Genomic DNA, 22,958 nt, shown 5'->3' on the forward strand with positions numbered 1-22,958 from the left:
AGCAAACGGCAGGCTCCCCCTCCGCCAACTGAAAGAGATGTCCTGGAAGTCACCAGAAATGGCTGTGCCCCTTTAATTACCCGCTAGAATGTAAAACCAGGCATGGTGGAGAGGGCCGCGGCAGAGCTGGGCAACACGGCCGCGATATTTAATCATCAGCCCGGACCATCTGCAACTGTTTTGCAGAAGCACATAAAGTTTATAGATTCCAAAGCCTCCTGCAAGCCACCAGGTGCGGCGGGGTCAGCGGCATTGTCCTCGGGCCCGCCGGGGGCTGCTTCCCTTCATTCTCCGCAAGCCAGGGTGCGCCACAGACGGCACCGTGCCCACCTCTTCCCTGCCAAGCCTGGCACGAGGAGAGGGCTGCTTCTCGACGGAGCCAGGACTTGGATGAAATGTTTAGGACGGGGAGAGGATGAAAACAACCTGGGCGGGAAAGCAATTATCCGAGGGAGAGCGGGGGCGAGCAGAGGCTCAGCTGGGCCCCGCTGCGGCACGGGGGGCCTGCGGGTCCCCACAAATGTGCCCCCTGCAGCACGTGTGTGAGCAACTGCCCCAACGCGCGCACGCGCACACACACGCACACGCACACACATACACACACACACGCACTGATCTTTTTAAAATGTGAACCAAGTTGTGTCTCACACACACACACACACACACACACCCTGATTCTTTTTTAAAAAATGAACCAACTTGTGTCCCTCCTGGCTTCAGGCCCCCAATCGCTTCCCAGTGCACTGACAGGAAATCTGAAAAGGCCCAGGTCTCCCGTCCCTTCGTCCCGCTCCAGGCCCACTCCCAGGCTTCCCAGCCCTGTCCGGCCCTGGGCCACATGTGACCGTGCTTCCTGCCAGGGGCCCCTGACCTAACTTTTACCCCCCTCATCGTTCCTGTGGCCCTCCCATTTACCGGTTTTTCTCCTGTGCTCCCCCATTGTCCCTGGGGTCCACTGGGGCGATCTGGTCGCCTCTGAGAAACGCTTCTTGGCCATACGGCCTCAGAAGGGACTGGCTTGTTCCCCCTCCCCCACGCCCCGCCCAGGGAACTGTGTGTGGTTGGTCCTTGGATCAAAAGCTGTTCCCATAGCTCTTCAAGTGGCAAACCTCAGTTCCAGTTCAAATGTTACTGCCTCAGAGAGCCTTTCTAGAACTTTCTAAGAGGACCCCACCACTTGAGCCCATCCCCCCCCATATCTTCGTTTATCTCGGGGGATGATATGGGGTACCACATACAAAGCAAGCACTCTAGGGGCTGCAGCAGTAACACAGCAGGTAGGGCGTTTGCCTTGCACGCGGCCGACCTGGGTTCAATTCCCAGCATCCCATATGGTCCCCCAAGCACTACCAGGAGTAATTCCTGAGTGCATGAGCCAGGAGTAACCCCTGTGCATTGCCGGGTGTGACCAAAAAAAAAAAAAAAAAAGCAAGCACTCTACCCACTATACTATCGCCCTAGTCCCTAAAATTATCTTTTTTGATCACTCCCAGCAATGCTTTGGGTATACCAGCCATACGGGTCCATGCTAGGGCCTGGGGATGCGGTGCTGATCCGGCCCTACGGTGCCAGAGACCACTACAGCCAGCCCCAAGATGCTGGAGGGCTCCAGGGTATACCCTGCAGACTCGGGGGGCAGTGCAACAACAGCAACAAAACAGGCAGCAGGCACATGCCCTGCGCCCTAACACCCACGCTGCCTCCCTGACCTCCTAACAGGCACGTTAACAAATACTGTTGAATAATTAGAGCACAAAAGGTCCAAAATAGATTAACCCAAGTGAAATTTACTAACAGAGATCACATGTCCTTCTCTCCCAGAAGGGAGTATAACATGATCCTCACCATAACCATGCCACCAGACCCCCTTCCCGGCTGTTTCACTCAGGTACCCTGGGGGGGGAGGGGGGGCAGGTGAGATCCGTCCCCACCCCAAGGGACCCAGCCCCGGCACCAAAAACCTCCAGAACCCAACTGCCACCACGCTCTCAGCAGCTCTCCACACACTCGGGCCGAGCCTCACCCATGAGTGAACCTTTTCCTGGACCACGAGGCCGCATCTGCAACACTTCATAGGACACACCCGACCCAAACTCCAAGAGTACCAACCACACTTGATGGGATTCAAAGCAGGAGGCAATCAACCTTAGAGGGAAATAGTATATTATTTCGGTTCTGCTTTGGGGCAGGGATTGGGGTTCGAGATGGAAACACCCGAAGTAAGGTGGTGGAAAGGTGTAATGGTGGTGGGATTGGTGTTTGAATATTAAACGTAATCAAATACTGTGAACTACTTTATAAAATAAAAACATTTTTTTTTTAAAAATGGAGGTGGGGGAAGAATTTACTAACCCTCAAAACTTTGGACTTAGGGGGCTAGAGCGATAGCACAGCAGGTAGAGCGTTTGCCTTGCATGCGGCCGACCCGGGTTCAATTCCCAGCATCCCATATGGTCCCCTGAGTACTGCCATAAGTAATCCCTGAGTGCAGAGCCAGGAGTAACCCTTGAGGATCACCGGGTGTCCAAACCAAACCTGAGAGAACTTGGTGTATGTGTGAGTCTAAGACTGTGTTAGGGTTGAAGAAGAGACAGGAAATGAGACCAAGAGCAAAGCACATAAAAAGACCTGTGAAGCATATTTTTAAAATACTCTATAACATTAATCATTGGGGAAATGCAAATCAAAACAACAATGAACTATCACCTTACACACAGAGACTGCCACCCATCAAAAGTAAAAATGACCAGTGCTGGCAAGGATGTGGAGAGAAACGGACCTTCATTCACTGCTGGAGGGAATGTCGACAGGTCCAGCCTTTCTGGAAAGCTGTATGGACATTCCTCATAATAGCAGGAATGGAGCTTCCATATGACGCAGCAATTCCTCTCCTGGGAATATACCCGCAAGGGCCCAAAAGCTTAAATTCGAAAAGACATCCACACTTCCAAGGTCACTGCAGTTCTATATACAATAACCAACGTATGGAAACAACCCAAATGCCACGGACAGATGACTAGATAAAGAAACCATGGTCCATACCCACAACAGAATATTACACAGCCTTTAAAAAAAAAAAAAAGATAAAGTCATGTAATTTGCTGTAACATGGACGGATCTGGAGATTATCATGTTCAGTAAAATCAGCAAGAGGGGGAAGGACAGACTCAGAATGATCTTTCTCACACGTGAGACAGAAAGAAACCTTTTGGGGAATATCAATAGAAATGAAATATCAATAGAAATGAAGAGCAAGAGAACTGGTTTTCAATAGGAAGCTTGGCACTGGAACAGGGTGGGGGGGGGGGGGATAAATTAAGGAAGGGCACTCTAGGACAACCAGGGAGGGGAAAAGTGCCAGCCATAGAGTCAGGCTGGAGAATGGGAGGGAAACTGGGGAAGCTGGTGGAGGGACAGTGGGCACTGATGAAGAGATGGGTGTTGGAACAATACACACCTGAAACTCAATCACAAATATCTTTGTGACTTTGTAATTCACAGCGGTTCGATTTTTTAAAAATTTAAGGAAAAAAATAATACAGAAAGGAAAGAAAAAAAGAACTGTGGCCAAAAGTAAGACTCCGTCAGGAAAAAGCACACAGGGTGTCAGGGAATTATAATATAGATTTCACGGGAGGGCGGGTATATGAATTTGGGTATAAGATGAGCTTAAGTAGAGACAGCAGAAAGCAGACAGGTATATAACTGCCCCCTGAAAGATAAACAGCGTTGGCGGAAAAAGGCATGCCAAGGAAAGACAAGACCAGCCTCGACTGTGAGTACTGCCTTCTCCCCCAAAGACTCATCGTTAACGGACAACAGTCATTGCTCAGATGTTCTCCAGTTCCCAGAATGCTAATGGGGGACAAAGAGCTGCTAAAGGAAACACTCGGCGGAAAACAAAAAACAAATGTGATTTGTAGAACCCCATGGTCATCGGTATCCAACAGAAGAACCCGGAAGTCTTATTCAAGGATGACCAAGAATACTAATCCACCCTCTGCATTTCATGAGGGTCTCAAAGGCTAGATAAAATTCCATGGGTCACACGTTAAGGAATGATACTGAACACCAAAATAACAGTAAGAGGGCCGGAGCAATAGTACAGTGGGTAGGGCGTTCGCCTTGTGCACAGCCGACCTGGGTCAATCCCCACCACCATGTACAGCACCACAGTCTCAGCAGAGCGCACCACCAGGTGTGGCCCAAACACACACACACACACACACACACACACACACACACACACTTATTTTAAAAGTAGGCAGGGGGTCAGTAGACAGTACAACAATTAGGGTGACAACTGAGCAAGTGCCTGACGCATGTTTAACCCCTGGCATCATATGGTCCCTGAGCATCACTGGGTGTAGCCCTGGAGGCCAGGGTAGCCCAGGTACCTGTGGGGCTGCAGGGCCTGAGCAGTGTGGCATCCTCGGACCCTTGCTCTGAACCACAGGCCTGAAGACTGAGAATCACCCGTGGGACCGCTGAGCACTGAGAGGCAAAAAAAAAAAATGGAGAGTGTGTGTGTGGTGGGAGCAGGGGAGGGGGCTGCCTTCTGGATTTCTACCGCCTCAAATCTGCCAAGGGCAACATCAGTGTCCCATCCCCAGCATCTCCACCTTCCCCAGCACAACTCAGTTTACTCCCAGCCAAGCCCCCACCTCTCAGCTTGTTTTTGCTAATGATCATGTCATCTCAATATGCTCGTTTCTTTTTTACCATCGAGATGCTAGCAACAGTCAGTGTGGATAATGATTAACCAGATAATATGACAAATGTACCTATAATTATTTTGTTTTCTCCTTTTGTTTTTGGTGCCAGGGAGCAAACACGAGGTCTCACATGTGTGAAGTAAGTACTCTACAGCCCCAGAACCAGAGAACTTTTTTTTTAAATCCAAAGCTGGGGCTGGGGGGTGGGGGGTGGAATATATCATTCCAACCTGATACCGCAGCAGAGAAAAGGACTGACGTGCTGCTAATGTTTAAAGCCACTGAAGATTCCAAAAGTAATTTTAAACTTGATTGCTCTTAACTGAGGGGTGGAGGTATTTAAACATTATATATACATGAACCAATCCCCAATTTGAAGAATGAACCGAATGAGCGCATAGACAGTGTTGAACACTGGTTCCACCATCAATCACATCCACCTTTCGAATGGGGGTAGCACACTGAGAGCACTCTGCTCCATCTCAAACCATCCTCCGTCTAGTCAAGATGGGAGGCTGCCAGGGAGCAAGTCTACTGTGCCAAAAAAAGTCCATGCTTACAGACAACTGCACCCCTAAGCTAAGATCAAAGTGCTGGGTCTAGTAACCTCCCCAGATCTTTCCCAGACAACCTAATTTCCATTGAAGAACCTGGAGTGGAACCAGGGTTCCAAAGTTTATGCTAACATAGTTTCAGCTCATTCCTTCCTGGAACTCTATGGAGAAGAATCCGGTTCAGTACTACCCTGCAGAAGCTCGGGTTTCCTGCTACCCACTATTTAGAAGGATAACATTCCTGCGCTTGGAGCAATAGTACAGTTTTGTATGAGGCCAACCCGGCTTCAATCCCTGGCATCATCCCATAAGGTCTCCCAAGCACCGCCAGGAGTAATTCCTGAGTGCAGAGTCAGGAGTAACCCCTGAGCATCACTGGGTGTGTTCAAAAAAAAAAAAAAACAAAGAAAGAAAGAGTATAACATTTCTATTTGGTAGGACATTTAGAAGGTAATTTGGGGGGTCAGGGAATGATAAAGATTTTTCCACATAAATTCATGACGACAGCATTCTCAGATACCCCTGCTCCAAATCACTGTATCACTATACCACTATAATCCTATTGTTCATCGATTTACTCGAGCAGGCACCAGTAAGGTCTCCATTCGTCCCAGCCCTGAGATTTTAGCAGCCTCTCCTTACTCGTCTTTCCCAACGCTGCCATATTGGAGGCTCTTTCAGGGTCAGGGGAATGAGACCCGCTATTGTTACTGTTTTTGGCATATCGAATATGCCACAGGAAGCTTGCCAGGCTCTGACCTGTTCCAAATACCAACCATAATACAGAGAATTTCTTTCTCGTAGCAGGGAAGAAGCGGAACTTACATAAACTGGCAGGGATTAGAGAGACAGTACAGTGGGGAGGGTGCCTGCCTTGTCTGCCACCAACCCGCATTCGATCCCTGGTATCCCAGATGGTCCACAGAGCACCACCAAGAGTAATTCCTGAGTGCAGAGCCAGGGTAACCCCTGAGCATCGCCAAGTATGACCCCAAAACCAAAACAAATCAATAAAACAGAATGACAAACCAAGGAGAAAGTAAAGATTCCTGCTACACATTCTCTGAATGCCAGTTTCTCTACAACTATTTTAGCCTCAGATCAAAACCAACCACTTACTTCCTCAGGACAGGTAAAAGGAAGTGATTTGTAAATGAGACGCCCCTCCCTCCTCCTTAAGAAAAGCAGAAGGCGGAGCTAACTGAGTGACCAGCCCGGGGTTGGGTCACCATTCCTGGTATCTGCCACTTGACCGAGGCTGGGATCAGGGCATTTCTGTCCAGGGGCATGTTCAGCTGAAGAACTGCTGTAAGGTAGAGCCTTCTAAACCTGCATCTCCAAGGAACCAGTGACCTTGAAAAAACATCTTTTCTTTTGCTGTAGCACACGAACTGTCTATATTATAATAAAAAAAGAAAAAGAAAAAGACCTATCAGCTAAGATATACAGGGCACTTTCTACATGTTGAATACTAGACTACCTGGCACTATCTCATGTAACCCTGTTTGTTTTTTGTTGTTGTTGTTTTTTAAGCAGATGATAAAACGGAGACTATTTAAAAAGATGACAGGGCCAGGAGAAACACAATTTAAAAATCTGCATTTTAGAGATGAAGGCCTGAGGCTTAAAGAGGTTGATGAGCTGACCCGCGGTCACACCACACGCCAGCCAGCACTCAAACACACACACACTCTAGCCCAGCGTTCATGCCCATCCACTCCACCCGACGCCTAATGGGTACGCTCAGAAGGGCACACGCTGGGAGGGATTTTCTCCGTCAGCTTGTGCTGACAAGCTGTTTTGAACCATCTCTTTATAAAAACATCTCGACCGGTCATGCTGTAGAAGTCAACCCCTCTAATTAAACAATGACACCGAGGAAGCAACGGCCAAAAGCTACGCTGTCTTCCTCCAGGTCCTGACCACAAGCCTGACCTCTGAAACAGAGATCCACCTCCGAGGGAACTGAGTGCACTGCAGGCTGGTCCCCTGGCAGGCCCCGTGGGGCAGAAAACAAACCCATACTCATTTGCCAGTGGGGACCCACCTACGTTGAAAGCCAAGCCAAGTCAAAGGCCACTTGGAATAAAGGTGGCGGCTGAGGGGGCTGGAGCGATGCACAGTGAGGAGGGTGTTTGCTCTGCACACAGCTGACCCGGGTTTGATTCCCAGCATCCCACATTGTCCCCTGAGCTCCAGCTGGAGTAATTCCTGAGTGCAGAGCCAGGAGAAACCCCTGTGCATCACCAGGTGTGACCCAAAAAGCAAAAAAAAAAAAAAAAAAAAAAAAGTGGTGGCCAAGGTCCAGAGAAAGACGGGAAGATCCTTACTCTACAAAGCCTGGCCAGCCTTTTGCACAGCTTCGCCACTCTGTACCAGGGTCCGTTGTCTCATCTGTGGGAAGCCCCCCTTTGATGGCAAGCTCCATGCAAGCAGGAGCCGTGGCAATGATGTGCAGACCGCAGAGAGGCGCAAGCCCACTGCTCAGAGTTTGTGAGATCCGGAGAAAGGAACCGGGACTTCCATCTGGGAGTCTGACATCTTTGAAAAATGGCTCCAAGGTTTCTTTCAAGACTGGAACAGTGATGCCCTAGGCTAACACAGATTTGGTGGGGGAGGTGATAAAAGCAGGACATGGGAGAGCAGGTGAAGAAATAATGAGACGCATGTGGGACGAGAACATTCCGGCAGACGCATCGAATGTGTGGACCAGCTCCGAATCGGGGCTGGTGTGCTGAGAGTCACCAACAGAAATTTGGGGACGTTCTTCTAAGATTTAGCAACAGGGCTGATTGCAGAATCAAACTCTAGCAAGGGTCAAGAATAAAGAGGCTCAAGGTCATTTTGGGCATGGGGGCAGTGGAAACCTTCGAGAATGCAGGAAATAATAGTTGGAAATGATCACTCAGAACAAAAACTTGAGTGTTGAAAGTAGGTAAAGGGATATGCATGATAACTTTCAGTGTCTGTATTGCAAACCATAATGCCCAAAATGGGGGGAGCGGGGAGGTGGGAGAGAGAGAGACAGAGAGAGAGAGAGACAGAGAGAGACAGAGAGAGAGAAGTGCCTGCCATAGAGGAGTGCTAGGAGCCAGGGGGTTAACAGGAGGAAAACTGGGGACATAGGTAATGGGAAATGTATACTGGTGAAGGAACGGGTGTTGGAACATGATGACTGAAATCCAATCACAACACTGTGTATCTCACTGATAAATTAAAAAATTTTTAAATTTTAAAATAGAAAAAGAAAGGAATGCATGCTTCATTAAGGTCGGAGTGATAGTATAGCAGGGAGGGTGTTTGCCTTGCATGCAGCTGACCCACACGCGATCCTTGGCACCCATCTAGGGTCCCCTGAGCCTGCCAGGAGTGATCCCTAAATGCAGAGCCAGGAATAAGTCCTGAGCATAGCTGGACTTAGCCTAAAAACAAGGGGGACATTTTTTTTTTAACTTAAAAAAAAATGCATGCTGAATAAATAGCAGTACGCCTACATTAAAAAGAAAAAAAATGCATGAAAAAAATCATGAATCTATGATGGGGGAGGTGGGGTGGTGGGGGATGAAGGAAGGAAGGAATGAAGGCGGGCAGGCACTCTTCAAAAGTGTCCAGAGCGCAGAAGACATGGAAACGTGACAATTATGAGCACTGTGGGATCCTGAAACAGAAAAGCGAACAACTGTGGAGGAAAGTGGTGTCTGGAGTAGGCCCACGGTTTAGTGACAAGTGTCTGAATGTTAATTCCCTATTTTTGGTTCCTGTTATTAGTGCATTAAGGTCATATATGTTAACCTTCGGGGAAGCCGGATGAGTTATATACAGAGACTGTCTTTACTATCTTTTGCAAATTTTCTGTAAGTTTAAAAATTAGTTCAAAAACCCTTTAATAAAGTGTAGATTTTGTAACAAGAGCGGCACCACATGATAAAGATGGAAGATAGGGGGCGGGGTGTGGTTCAGAGGAAGCTACACTTAGTAAGTGAGGCTATGGGTTTGATCCCCACCAACTACCAGTGCAATCCCAGGAAACCACCATCACCACAAAAAAAAAAAAAAAAATTAAGTATCTGATCAAAAATACACGGAGACCTAAAATGAAAGCAATGAGATATAAGCCAGTAAGCAAACAAGTTATTGGAATGAAACTTCCCAAGGGCCAGAGAGACAGTATGTGGGTTAAGGCAAGAGACATGCAGACCCCGGCTTGACTCCCGGCACCCCATATGGTCCCAGAGCACCGTCAGGAGTGATCCCTGGGCACAGAGCCAGTAGTCAGCACTGAGCACCGCCAGGCATGGCTCCAAAACGAAAGCAAAGCAAAGCTTCCCCAACGCAGAATCAACTGAGAGCACCTTGAAAGCAGTAGCGGTTCATTCACTCCATCACCAAACTTCTACCTGTGAGGAGTCAGCGTGGGCGGGACAAGCTGAGTGCCAGGTCCCGCCTCTAAGTGTGAGAACTGGTGGACAAGAAGGAGCACAAAGAGAGCATGTCCCATGGGAACGAGATGAGTGTGCCACGGGGAAGAGACAGGGAGAGAAGGCTGCATAGGAATGGAATCGACAACAACAACAAAAATCACTCATGGGACAAAACAGAAAACACCCAAGACGGGAATCTGCGCATCGTCCCGGTATGAACAAAAGGTAACTCAAACATACACTGAACTGCCATGAAAAAAAAAAAAAAGATAAAGCCTGCTTTAGGATGCTATGAAACGACATCATGAGTAGTTTAATACTCCCAGGGTTATGGATGGGCATGTTTTATCCATTAAAACAGGATAAAACTGGTGTGTTTCATACACGCACCCTCAAAAGCAGAACAGTGTGAACTGATTACTAAATACAGCTACTACCTTAAGAAAGAGCTGACAGGCACTGTGGGTACTTTGATGGGGAGGTGTAGTCACTTTCTACATCAATGCCATGTATTTTAACACTCGTGCGATGATCTTATCCAAACTATATCAAAATTCAAATTTTAAAAAGAAAGTCAATAATAACAATAATAATAATAATAATAATGATAATAATAATACAAGGGGTTGTGACTATTAGAGCAAATGAACAAACATTTTATATACAATGGGAGACAAATTTTTTCATATACAAGTGGATAAAAGCGGAAGGTTTTAATGATGACGACCCATATTATCAATTTTGTGGTAAAATCGGAACATGTAACTGCTGGTAGCACAGGAACTGATCACGGCTCATTCTACGTGGCCGCTACCACCACTGCTGGACACAGGTGCCACTCAGGAGACCCCACCCGCCAACTCCTGCCTCCCAATATTTCACTCCTTCGGTTGTCACTGATCCTGGTCCACAATGACTCTCCTGGGTTCCCATCCCCATCCAAGGAATCCTTTTTCACTCAGTGCTGGAACTGAGCTCCCTCCTCAACGACCGGAACCAAACCCCAGCCATCCCTTGGGGCTCTTTCCAAGGAGATTAAGCCCATCTCCTCAGGCCCCGCAGCCTTTTCTCAATCTGTTCCCCCAATGCTGCTGAACTCTCCTCCGTAATTCTTGGGTCGCCCGATGGGCACCTCGTATGGTTCTGGCAGCCCCGCGATTCCAGCCCGGCAGCCAGCAATCTCCAGCACCGTGAGCAATGTCCAGGGGCCATCAGCACCACAAAGGGCTGTGAACCCCCCTAGCCCAGGACTATGGCCCCTCTCAGCACAGACGGAAGCCCCACAACAGCCGCCAGCAAGAAGCCCAAGAACCACATGGTCCTCGGGCTGCAGGTGGAGAGCAGGACCCCCCCTGGGCACAGGTGCACACACCACAGAAGCCAAAGCAGCCTCCCCCGCACACAGCTCAGGGAAGGAGGAGCGGGCAGGACACTTACTGTGGGCCAAAGCCTGGCAATCACCTAGATAATTCAGGCGGGGAGGGGGAGTGGGGCTTAGGTGTGTGTGTTCGCTTGTGGGCCACCCTCAGCTGTGCTCAGGGCTTCCTCCTGACTTGGTGCTTGGGGATCCCACCTGCCAGGGCTCAGGGCACCATATGCAGTGCCAGGGTTCGAATGAGGGTATGCTGCATCCAAGTGCCTAACCACCCCTATCATCTCTCCGGTCGCCACCAACTACTCATTCAGGAGCAATTTAAGGACAGTTTATAACTTTGGGGGGGGGGGTAACAACCATATTCCATATTCTACATACAAACATTAAAACAACCTGAAAGTTATACAGCCACACAAAGCATGTCTGGAAGCGTTATAATGAAACCAGAACGCAAACAGTACACGATTCCAGCTCTGCAAAAGACAGTATAGACTGTGGGAATGTAAAAATACTGGATTAGAAGAGTTGTTTTCCTCCTCTCTTTTTTATTTTTATTTTTTTTATCTTAAAAGAAAGAAAGAAAAGGCTGGGGACAAGATTGTAAAGCGCCAGCCAGCTAGGAAAAGGCTCTGATATCACTGATCGGCGACGAGACGTGGGTGTCTGCACGACTGCCCCAACCTCGGGTCTCTGACCCCAATCTACTTCCAGTGTCACAAAGCGAGTCATTTCCCTCTGAGCCACACTGCACTAAAAGCGAATTCTTTATTACAAGACTTGGGAAGTCAGAACTTTCCCCCGACGCCTGTGGAATGAGTATTAATGAGAATGGCCCAGAGTTCACACACGCGCCACGGTGGTGGGAACTGCACCATGGAATTGCTGGGCACGCGGGTGTGATGAGATGTCGAAGCCCGAAGGCCTCATAAGGTACATTTCCATACTGGGGACGTAACTGGTTTCCTCTTCCCAGGCTTTGCCCACCACTTCCTGTCCACAGCACAATCCTCCTGCCTCCTCCAGTGAACAGCTAACGGACGTCCAGGGGAGAAGGCACGCGTGGGGAGCGTGCTGCTTAACTCTGTTATTAGAAGAAACCGTCTTGGCAGAAAGTTGGAATGTTCCACCCACCTCCCACCCATCCACCCCCATCAACACCCTCCCCCAGCAACACAAAATTTAGTTAAGCACCTAGAAAGTGTTTGATACTGGGGGCCGGAGCGATAGAACAGCAGTTAAGGTAGGGCGTTTGTTTGCACGCAGCCAACCCAGGTTTGATCCCTGGGCATCCCAGAGGGTCCCCTGAGCACCTCGAGGAGCAATTCCTGAATACAGAGCCAGGAGGAATCCCTGAGCACCACCAGGTGTGGCCCAAAATAGAGAAAAAGAAAAAAGAAAATGTTCGGGGGTATGGTGCCGCCAGCAGGTCAACCTGTATCTGCAGGGTAAGAGCATCAGCCTGCAGACTTCCTGATACCAAAAATTGCTGCTGTGCCTTTGGCTGGACCCAACAACTTGGGGCCAAGTTTACCAATAATCTAAATGGCCAAAAGTTAGGTATGTGGGAGCCAGATCACAATAGCTATATCCAGCTCAGTTATACAAGCTCTGAAATAAGCTTATTTGTCTTATTTCTGAGACCCATAAATAAATCTCAAAAGAGATCAAAAACCGCAGTTAATCTCGGACCCACACATGGCTGAACAGACTGGGGGTAAATGAGAGGGGGTAGGGGGGTTGGCCAAGGGCCCGTCCAAGCAGAGCACCCCACAGCCACTTGCTTCCGCAATCCAAAATTGCCACCATATCCCCTGGGCTAGGGTGATAGCATAGCGGGTAGGGCATTTGTTTGCCTTGCAGGTGGCCGATATGGCCGACCCGAGTTCAATTCCTCCACCCCTCTCGGAGAGCCCAGCAAGCTACTGAGAGTATCTCGCCCACACGGCAAAGCCTGGCAAGCTACCCATGACGTATTTGATATGCCAAACACAGTAACAAGTCTCAACATGTTACTGGGCCCGCTCGAGCAAATCGAAAAATGGGAGGACAGTGCTACAATGCTACCCCCTGCCTGACTCCACTGTCTCAGGAACAGACCTCACCAAGATGTAATCTGCCGAAAATTCAGGTATGCAGGTTTTGTGACTGAAATCTCCAGGCTTTCTTGGGGTCAGGATAGGCTACCTCCCCCCACCTCCCTGTACTTCCAGAACCCTCGGCAGTAACATCCACACCCCAAAGCAGCCAACCAACTGAAAAGCTACTCCCGCCTTACCATCCCAATAAAAATACCGAATGTCCTGAACAAACACCATGACCTCTTAGCACAAAAGGAAGCGCTGTAGCACTGTCCTCCTTTTGTTCATCAATTTGCTCAAGCGGGTCCAGTAATGCCTCCATTGTGAGACTTTGTTGTTACTGTTTTTGGCATATAAAATATGTCACAGGGAGCTTGCCAGGCTTTGCTGTGTGGGCGAGGTACTCTAAGTAGCTTGCCAGGCTCTCTGAGACGGGTGGAGGAATCGAACTCAGGTCAGCCAGGTCGGCCGCATGCAAGGCAAACACCCTACCCATAAAAGGAAATAATGCACAAAATGAAAAGGAGAGAAAGCAAGAAGGAAAGTGCCTCCCATAGAGGGAGGCAGGGGGTGTGGGGTGGGGTGTTGGGGGATGGTGGTGGGGAAATAGGGGACACTGGTGGTGGGAAATGTACACTGGTGGAAGGTTGGATGCTAGATCATTGTACGATTGAAACCCAATTATGAACAGCTTTGTAATAATGGTCTATGCCACGGAAATTCAATTAAAAAAATTTTTAATTAAAAAAAAGTGTTCAATACTCCTTAAAAAGGACTCCGAGACATTATCTACTTTCATTACTTACCTGACTTAGTCTCTGAATGTGAGGAAAGAACCAAAAGCCATACAGCCCGGCACTTCGTTTGACACGATAAAAAAAAAAAAGTCACAAAAAAAATAAATTTTTAGAAAATGACGCTCAGTGAGGGCAAGTAACTAGTCCTGCCTAAGTCACTCACGTAAGTCATGATAAAAGGAGGATTAAAACTCAAATCTTCAGGATCTTCAGCCCCAATTCTTTCTACAACACCAAGCTTTTTGATCCCTGAGCGCGCTGAAGCTCTTGGCCTAAATAATTAATAGCACAGAGTTTTAGAGCTCAGAGGGCCTCTGAGCAGACTTATTTAATCCCCTCATTAGGCATGTGAGGAAACTGAGGCCCAGAAAGATTATGTGCTTTGCTCTCAATATCTTGGATGGCGGGGGTGGGGGGGTAAGGGGGAATTTAACAAGCTCAGAAAAACCGGCAAAGGAAAGGCCATGGGAAGGAAAGAGTCTTCGCGGGGGGGGGGGGGGGGGGGGAATTATCAAAGGAGGGCAGAGGCCAAGGAGGGCCAAGTAGCATTCCTGACCAGCAACTGCCGCCCTGCCTGGGATCTCATTAGAAATGCACTTTTTAAGGACCCACGGGAGACTTACGGAGCCAAACTTTGGGCATGGGGATGTGCAAATCAAACCAATTCGTTCCCATGCGACCCTGGGAAGCAGTCAGAACGAGCCAGGCTGAGCTCACTCTGCAAAGGACGACTACCAATGCTGCCGCTACAGGTCCTGGATTCTTCTCGTGTGTCCTGTATTTCATGATCTGCAAGGGTCGGGGACGTGGCTCAGTGATAAAGCACGTGTCTTGCATGCAGGAGACCCAGGTTTGATCCCTGACATGGGAAAATAAAAAGTGGGGAGTGGGGGGAGGGACTGGGGCATGTAGCTGGGGGGAGAGCTCCTGCCTTGCCTGTGTGAGGGCTGACTTTTCCCCTGAGCACCGCAAGGAAACCCCGGTGCCCTCACCCCCACCAGCAGCACCAAAGTTGCACCCCACCACTCAAGCAATGAGCCACCAAGCCCACACAGCCTACTGGAGCTGAGACATCCCCCGACCGCCAGGAAAAAAAAAATCAGAAAACCAAATATGGGTATTCGGCGGGTTTTGGGGCTGGTTCTGTTCTTTCCTGACTGTTTGGTCTCGGTCAGTATCTGCTTTCTGGAGACCGAGATCCATTCCTTAAGCTACGCCTGGGAGGGTTCGCTGATCTGCAAGGACCTCAGTCCAGCGCCTGGCCCAACAGGCAGCAGGCAGAGCCCAAAGGTTAAGAGTTCCTCCAACTGTGGAGTTCATGCCCAATTCAATCAGCTAATCAGTGGCTGAATAAATAGCAGTACTCCAACATACAAAAAAAAAAAAGAGTTCCTCCAGCTAGGAACCAAGGATAGTACAGTGGGTAGGGTGCTTGCCTTGCATGCAGCTGACTTGGGTTCGATTCCCGGCATCCCATATGGTCCCAGAGCACCGCCAGGAGTAATTCCTGAGTGCAGAGCCAGGAGGAACCCCCGGGCATCATCAGGTATGTCCCACAAACAAGCAAAAAAAAGTTCCTTCAGGTCAAGGGGACAGAGCCACAGAACAGCACCTGCCTGGCAACTGCTGACACAGGTTCAAGACCAAGCACCACATCTGGTCCATGAGCCTTGCCAGGAGGGACCCCTAAGCACAGAATCAGGAGTAGGCCCTGAGCACCACCACAAAAAAAAAAAAAAAGTTCAATTCAAGGGTAAACACTGTTCAGTACCTCAGTGCCCTCACCAACACAGGGTCACCCTTCTGCTTTAAATGGGTTTCAGAAAAGATGCAGGTTACACATGCATCCTTCCTACCGATACAATGTTACGATCTTCAAAGAGCTTTTGTTCCCACTGACTCAGGTGACTTTCCACAAAAGCACCCCCTTTGATTCAGACTGTACATCTTCTAGAGTAGAGGAAGTGGACACTGGTCTCACAAAACGGAAATTGTGTGAACAGCACATGTGGGGAGTGAAGAGAGCTGGAAATCAGGAGCTCCAGCCGCTTCCAGCTCTGCTCCGACCTGGGCCCACCACCTCAGGGAAGGCCTCTGACCAGCGTGGGCATCACTTCTTTATAAACAGGTGAGTTGGATGAGGTTACCCAGCACGTCTCTCACAATGAAACTCCAACTCCTTATCATGGCCCAGGGAAGACCAATGCGGCATCTCAATTGCCCACCTCTCCATTTTCATCACGACCCTTCCCTGCTCACTCACCGAGTCCCACGACCTCAACCTCTTTGCCGTCTTCTAACGTAACACCCCTACTTCTACCTCTGGGTCCACAGCTTTGCTCTTCTCTCTGCTTTCTTGACAGTGACTGTCACTGTCACTATCTTCCCATTGTTCATCGATTTGCTGGAGCAGGCCCAGTAACATCTCCATCGTGAGACTTGTTGTTACTGTGTTTGGCATATTGAATATGTCATGGGTAGCTTGCCAGGCCTTGCCGTGCGGGCGAGATACTCTTGGTAGCTTGCTGGGCTCTTCGAGAGGGGCGGAGGAATCGAACCTAGATCGGCCAAGTCAGCCACGTGCAAGGCAAATGCCCTACCTGCTGTGCTATTGCTCCAACCCACGGCCCTTCCAAATCAGGACTCCTCCTCAACTTCTCGGGTCCTTCCACCTCTACTACTTGAAAGTCACCAATGAGCCACAGACATAACTTTGTTTTGTTTTGTTTGGGGGCCACACCTGGCTGTGCGCTGGGGTTACTCCTGGCGCTGCGCTCAGGGATCACTTCTGGTGGGGCTCAAGGGGCCATAGAGGTGCCAGGGATCAAACCTGGGTTGGCCACATGAAAGGCAAGCACCCTACTCGCTGTACTATCTCCCCCACCTCTTGCCTCCCGCAACACAAACACACACACACACACACACACACACACACACACACACCTTTAATTGCCTTTGCAGTTGCCTTGAAAAAACTTTTAAGAAAATGGGGGTTGAAGGGACCATAGTGATGATACAGTGGGAAGGTTGTTTGACTTGCACGCAGCCAACCCGGGTTCGATCCCTGGCATCCCATATGGTACCCCCAGGAGTAATTCCTGAGTGCAGAGCCAGGAGTAACCCCTGGGCATCACCAGGTGTGATCCAAAAAGAAAAAAAAAAAAGACAAAACAAAATGGGGTTGGACAGATAGCAAAGTTGACAGCCTGTAAAGCTGATTGCAGTTAGTACCGGTTTAGACCCCATAGGATTGTCCACATACAATTCCCTCATTCCCTCCCTCCCCCAATATCTATCTTGCTGCCCCTTGGTTTAAAATTCTAATGGAGGTTGAAGGAGGAGAGGGTGTTGGAGCGATAGTACAGCAGGTATGGCATTTGCTGCACACAGCCAACCTAGGTTTGATTCCCAACACCCTGTACGGTTGCCCAAGTCCCATCAGAAGTGATCCCTGAATGCAGAGACAGATGAGTAATCTCTGAGCACCAGCAAGTATGGCCTAAAATGGGGAAAAAAATAAATAAACAGTGAAGGGATGGGGATGAATCACTTTGCATATTACAAGACCCTGAACATGATCCCTAGCACCAAAAGAAAAAAAAAATGTTAAAAAAAATAAAATGAGGGGGCTGGAGCGATAGCACAGTGGGTAAGGCTTTTGCCTTGCACGTGGCCAACCTGGGTTCGATTCCCAGCATCTCATATGGTCCCCTGAGCACCGCCAGGGGTGATTCCTGAGTGCAGAGCCAGGAGTAACCCCTGTGTGTCGCCAGGTATGACCCAAAAAAATAAATAAAATGAAGTCAGGGCCTGAGCTCACAGCTGACCTGGGTTTGATCCCCTGCACCCCAGCTGGTACCCAAATCATTGCCAGAAATGATCCCTGAGCACAGAGCCAGCAATAACCCCAGCACCACCAGGTGTGGCCCAAAAAACTAAATAAATAAAATGAGGAGATGGACACACTTTCCCCTAAGGAAACTTTTTGGGATCATTTTTAGTGGTTTATTCATAACAAACAACACAAAATAAATTATTGAGGACCTGCTTTGGGGACAGGCTTGGGGGGGAGGGTGTGGAAATTTGAAATAATGGTGGTGGGAAGGTGTAATGGCCATGGGATTCATGTTGAAATATTGAATGTAATAAATTATTGTGAACAACTTTATAAAAATAAAATCTTAAAAAAAGAGGTGATGGAGAGAGTACAGCAGGGAAGGCGCTTGCCTTGCATGCAGCCAACCCCAGCTTGATCTCCAGCATCATAAATGAACCTCCAAGCCCCTCCAGGAGTGATCCCTAAGCACAAAGCCACGAATAAGCCCTGAGTACCACCAGGTGTGGCCCAAAACCAATAATAGACACCGATTTTGATCGCATTTTCTTTAATGCTAAGTATCAACATTTTAGTATGTCTGCACTACAAAAATTATTCATCTATCTTAAATATTTTTCGCTTTCATAATTTTTACCTTCTTTTAAATCTTGGAACTCCAGGGCCAGAGAGACAGGACAGAGGTTAAGGCACTTGCCTTGCATCCTACACCACTCATGCTCCCTGAGCAGCACGAGGTCCAGAGCACATCATCAGAAGCAGCCCGAGCGCCGCCAGGTATGGTCTCAAACCAAAAATAAAAATTCCTGGAACTTCAGTGCGTATTTACTATAACTAGATCTCAGCTCAAACAATACACATTTTAAGTCTTCAGCAGTCACCTGCGGCCAGCACCATACCAAAAATCATGGCCTGTAATACACCCTGGACCCTTCAAAGCACTTGTCACCATCTGAATTTCATGCTGTTTACGCCCTATTATTTCCCCACTAACCTGTAAGGTTCACAGAGAAGCCTGTCTGTTCTATTCGGTGTTATGTACTCAGTGGACGTGGGTGTCTTATACAGTAGGTGTTCAGTCAGATGTTTATTGAGCAAATGAGTGAACCTCTTCCACCTTTAATATTCTGTGAGTTACCGGGCTAGCCATTTAATAATTCCCAAAGCATAGTCACTCATTCAACGGCTTTCTTATTTCTTTTCTTCCTTTACATTCAATGACTGTCTTGAAAAGTGAAATCTTGGGCGGGGCAGAGTGACAGCTTAGCAGGTAGGGCACTTGTCTTGTAGGCAGCAGATCCGAGTTCAAACCCTGGCATCCCATATGGTTTCCCCAAGCACTGCCACGAGTAACTAACACCTGAGCATCGCCAAGTGTGGCTGAAAAACTGCGTTGGGAGATGGAGGGAGGGGGGAGGGGGAGACAGGAAGGGGACGACGGACAAAATCTGGGTCAGAGAGATAGTGTGGGGGTTAAGGTACTTGTCATGCACTGGACAGCCCCGAATTTGATTCCCAGCATCACGTATGGTCCCAAGGAATGATTCCTGAGCCCAGAGCCAGGAGTAATTCCTGAGCACCACCAGGTGTGGCCCTAAGCATCACCAGGCCCTAACCCCATCCACCAAACTCCCAGGGTTACGAATCCCATTGCTCCCAGCAACTCAGCAGCCATGCCCATAAGCCACTCCTGGCTGCCACCAGAATCTCGGCCACCATCCAGATCACATGTCCTTCTCTCCCGGAGGGAGCATAACATGATGCTCGCCATAACCATGCCACCGGACCCAGCACCAGGCTGTTTCACTTGAGGCGCCCCAGAGGGGAGCAGGTGAGAGTCCTCCCCACCCCAAGGCACCCAGCCCCAGCAGCCAAAAACCTACAGAACTCAACTGCTGCCACGCTCACGGCCACTCTCCACACGCTCGGGAAGAACCTCACCCACAAACAAACCTATTTCTGAACCGTACAGCCGTGAATGCTCCATAGGACACACCCTACCCATACTCCAAGAGTAACGCACCACATTTGATGGGATTCAAATAAATTAGGAGGCAACAAACCTTAGAGGGAAATTTATTATTTCGGTGATGCTTTGAGGCAGGGATTGGGGTTCAGGATGAAACACCCAAAATGTGGCGTAATGGTGGTGGGATTGGTGTTTGAATATTAAGTGTAATAAAATATTGTGAACAACTTTATAAAATAAAAAAAAAATTTAAATCCCATTGCTTACAAATTCTTTCCCATGATATCTGTAGAGTTCCAACTCAGATCTCTGTACATAGGCTGAGTGGCACAAGCGTAATTACTGACACTACTGAACATTCACTCCCACAGGCAGTAAAAAAAAAAATCCATGGCATTTTACATGTCATACCATTTTACATCTTGTTGTACGTATCTATAACCAGCTATGGTGTAGACACCATAATGCCACATTTACAGATGAGGAAACCAAGGGAGAGAGAGGTTAAGCATTATAAATGCTCCGCCACCATTCAGAAGCAAAACAGACTCCAAGCCACATGGGGTAGCAGAGATCTGAAGTTCCAATTTTCTATTGCATAGCTGCTCAACAGAAATATTGGGCCAGCCTCGATGTAATTTTAGCTTCCGCATGAAAAAAGGCTAATGGCTACCTATCCAAGTCAACAGAGTATGTAGGAAAACAGGAAGGAAGTGGACAGTATCAAACGATGACAAACGATGACAAACCTGAGGTCTTAGATTACAAAACTGAAGATTACAAAACTGAGATGCCCCAGCAGTGGAAAGAGAGGGAGAAAGAGGCAGACCACAAGGACAGTGGCCCAAGGGGGGTAGGGGGAGAAAGGGGGACTCTTGGAAACAGTGGTGGTGGAGATGCAGTAACTTTGTACAGAAAAAAAAAACCATAAACACTAACGCTACTGTAGTCATGTTGCCTAGGCCCCCGATAAAAACTTCAAATTAAAAAAAAGAAAGGTTAGGGCTGGAGTGATAGTACAATGGGTAGGGCATTTGCCTTGCACATGGCGGACCGGGATTTGATCCCCAGCATCCCATGTGGTCCCCCAAGCACCATGAGGAATGATCCCTGAGTGCAGTCACAAGTAACCCCTGAGTATTGCCAGATGTGGCCCCAAAACAAAACAAAACCAAAAAAAAAAAAAGTTATCAGAGGGCAGGGCAGGCTCCCAGGTTAGGCAACATTGTATGCGAGAGCCACAGGCTCCATCCTGGGTACCACATGGTACCCTGAGCACTGCAGAGCAAGACCTTGGAGCACTCAGTGAGAAGTTGCCTGCATCAGTGGATATAGTCCAGCCATAAGGAAAAAAAGGTTTTAATATTTCATTCCATATTTTATTCCTAATGGAATCATGTAAACCATGCAAGTGATAGGCGCAACATGAAAATTACATTTTCCTACCGAGTCTTCAAAACCCAGAACATACGGGTTTCAAGAAGCAGGTGTTTGTTTTATTTTGTTTGGGGACCACATCAGCCGATGTTCGGGGACTACTCCTGACTCTGGACTCAAGAATTACTCCTGGCAGTACCTGGAGGGGACCATATAGCATGCCCACGAACCTTCGTCCCCAGAGTAAGGCAAACTGGCCCTACCAGTTGCATTATAGTTTTTACAGCAATTCTCCATTCAGATTGGCCCAGGGGCCAGTGTCCCACAGCGCTAGGTGCTGGGTGTGCCCTCCTGGGTCAGCGAGGCTCTAGGACAAGGACACGCTGAAGAAGACAAGGGAATGTAGGGTGGGATCCAGGTCACCTAAACTCGAGTCCTGAGCACTTACTCCAGTTCTCACTGCAAACACCTCCCGCCAGCAGCAGTTTCATCCCACTTCAAACAAAAAAATCCAGAGATCGGGGGCTCAGATGCAAGAAAGACCAGTGTCCCCGGCCCCCAGCACCGGCAGCAGCACCTCAGTCACCCCCCAGGGAGGAGGGCGATCCCGGGAAAAAGGGGTCGGCTGGGAACACAGGCTGGGGCCAGGGCCTCCCGCGCAGCTGGGAGCGATCGGGCCGCGGCGCGGGGCCAGGGAGGACCCGGCGGCCGAGGACGGAAGCAAAGGCCCCGAGAGGGAATGAATGGAGAAGGCCCAGGGGAGTCCCGGGGCAGAGAGGTGCGACGTGAGGCTGGACGCCCGGTGGCAGGAGAGCTCGGGAGACGCGGGCCTGGAAGCGAAGGGCAAGAAAGGAGGTGAGAGGAAGGGGCTCTGGTCCTGCAAGCCCTCCGCTGGGAAAGCGACGGCCCCGGCTCCCCCCAGGACCCTTCTACCTGGTAGCTCAGAAGTTCGCCCACGTCCATGGTTCCAGGCCCGTCTGACACCGGCAACTCTCGTTCCCTCCACTCACGCTCTCGTCCGGGGGCCCTTCGGCAGCCGCTCCAGCCACACTGCCGTAAAGCGCCCAGAGCGGGGCCCCCCCCCCCCAGAGCCAATGAGATGTAAGTGCGCTCCCGGCGCCCTCAGCCACACTGCTGTAAAAAAGCGACGCTGCCGTAAAGCGCGCTGGTTTTGGGACATTTTCTTCCGCCCGGTGCCCTTAGGGGGCGGGACGGAGGGCGGAGCCTTGGAGGAGGGCGGCGCCGTGAGAGGGTCGGTACCGGACGCGAAGCTTTCCACGTGCTTTCAGGTGCTGCCTTTGAGCTAGGCGGGATACGTGTCTTCATCCTGAACCCAGTTTTTGCAGATAAGGAAACGGAGGCGGGAGACCATAGAACTGCACTGTCCAGTACTGTGTCAATTAACTACATGTAGTTGCTGCATGTGAGAAATACGATTGATGCAAACTGAATTATGCTGAATTGTTGATAAAATACACACTGGATTTCCAAGCTGTTCACTAATCACGTGTTAAAATGATATTATGCATATAATGGGAATATTAGAATATATTATTAAATATTAAATAAAGACATCCCTCATGAACAGAATGGGCATGTTAATAGAAGAGGCAGAAGAGATTTCTCCCAATCACCACGCCACGAAACAATACCACCTTCAAACCACAAAGCAGCACAATATATATAAATATATATAATATATAAACCACGATATACATTTATATATATAATTTCAGAGTCTCCTGCCTCTGCGCCTGGCTGTCCTCACTGGGGCCCCTTGGAGGGAGCCAGATTGAGTTTCCCTCTCCACCGGAGCAGAGCCTCAGCAGCTGAAGAC

The 22,958-nt window shown here is 49.0% G+C and overlaps 1 protein-coding gene across 1 annotated transcript in view; it reads right to left on the reverse strand.

Annotated features, from left to right (window-relative positions):
- The window catches only part of CTNNBL1 (catenin beta like 1), a 186,485-nt gene extending 164,304 nt beyond the window's left edge, over positions 1-22,181 (reverse strand). The window contains exon 1 of the mRNA XM_056121215.1: positions 22,055-22,181. Within this exon, the coding sequence (XP_055977190.1) occupies positions 22,055-22,084 (30 nt within the window). The 5' untranslated portion in view covers positions 22,085-22,181. The remainder of the gene's footprint in view (positions 1-22,054) is intronic.
- Between the last annotated feature and the right edge of the window lie 777 nt (positions 22,182-22,958).

Source organism: Sorex fumeus, unplaced genomic scaffold (genome assembly GCF_029834395.1).
Source record: "Sorex fumeus unplaced genomic scaffold, SorFum_2.1 ptg000044l, whole genome shotgun sequence".
NCBI classification, from domain to species: Eukaryota; Metazoa; Chordata; class Mammalia; order Eulipotyphla; family Soricidae; genus Sorex; species Sorex fumeus.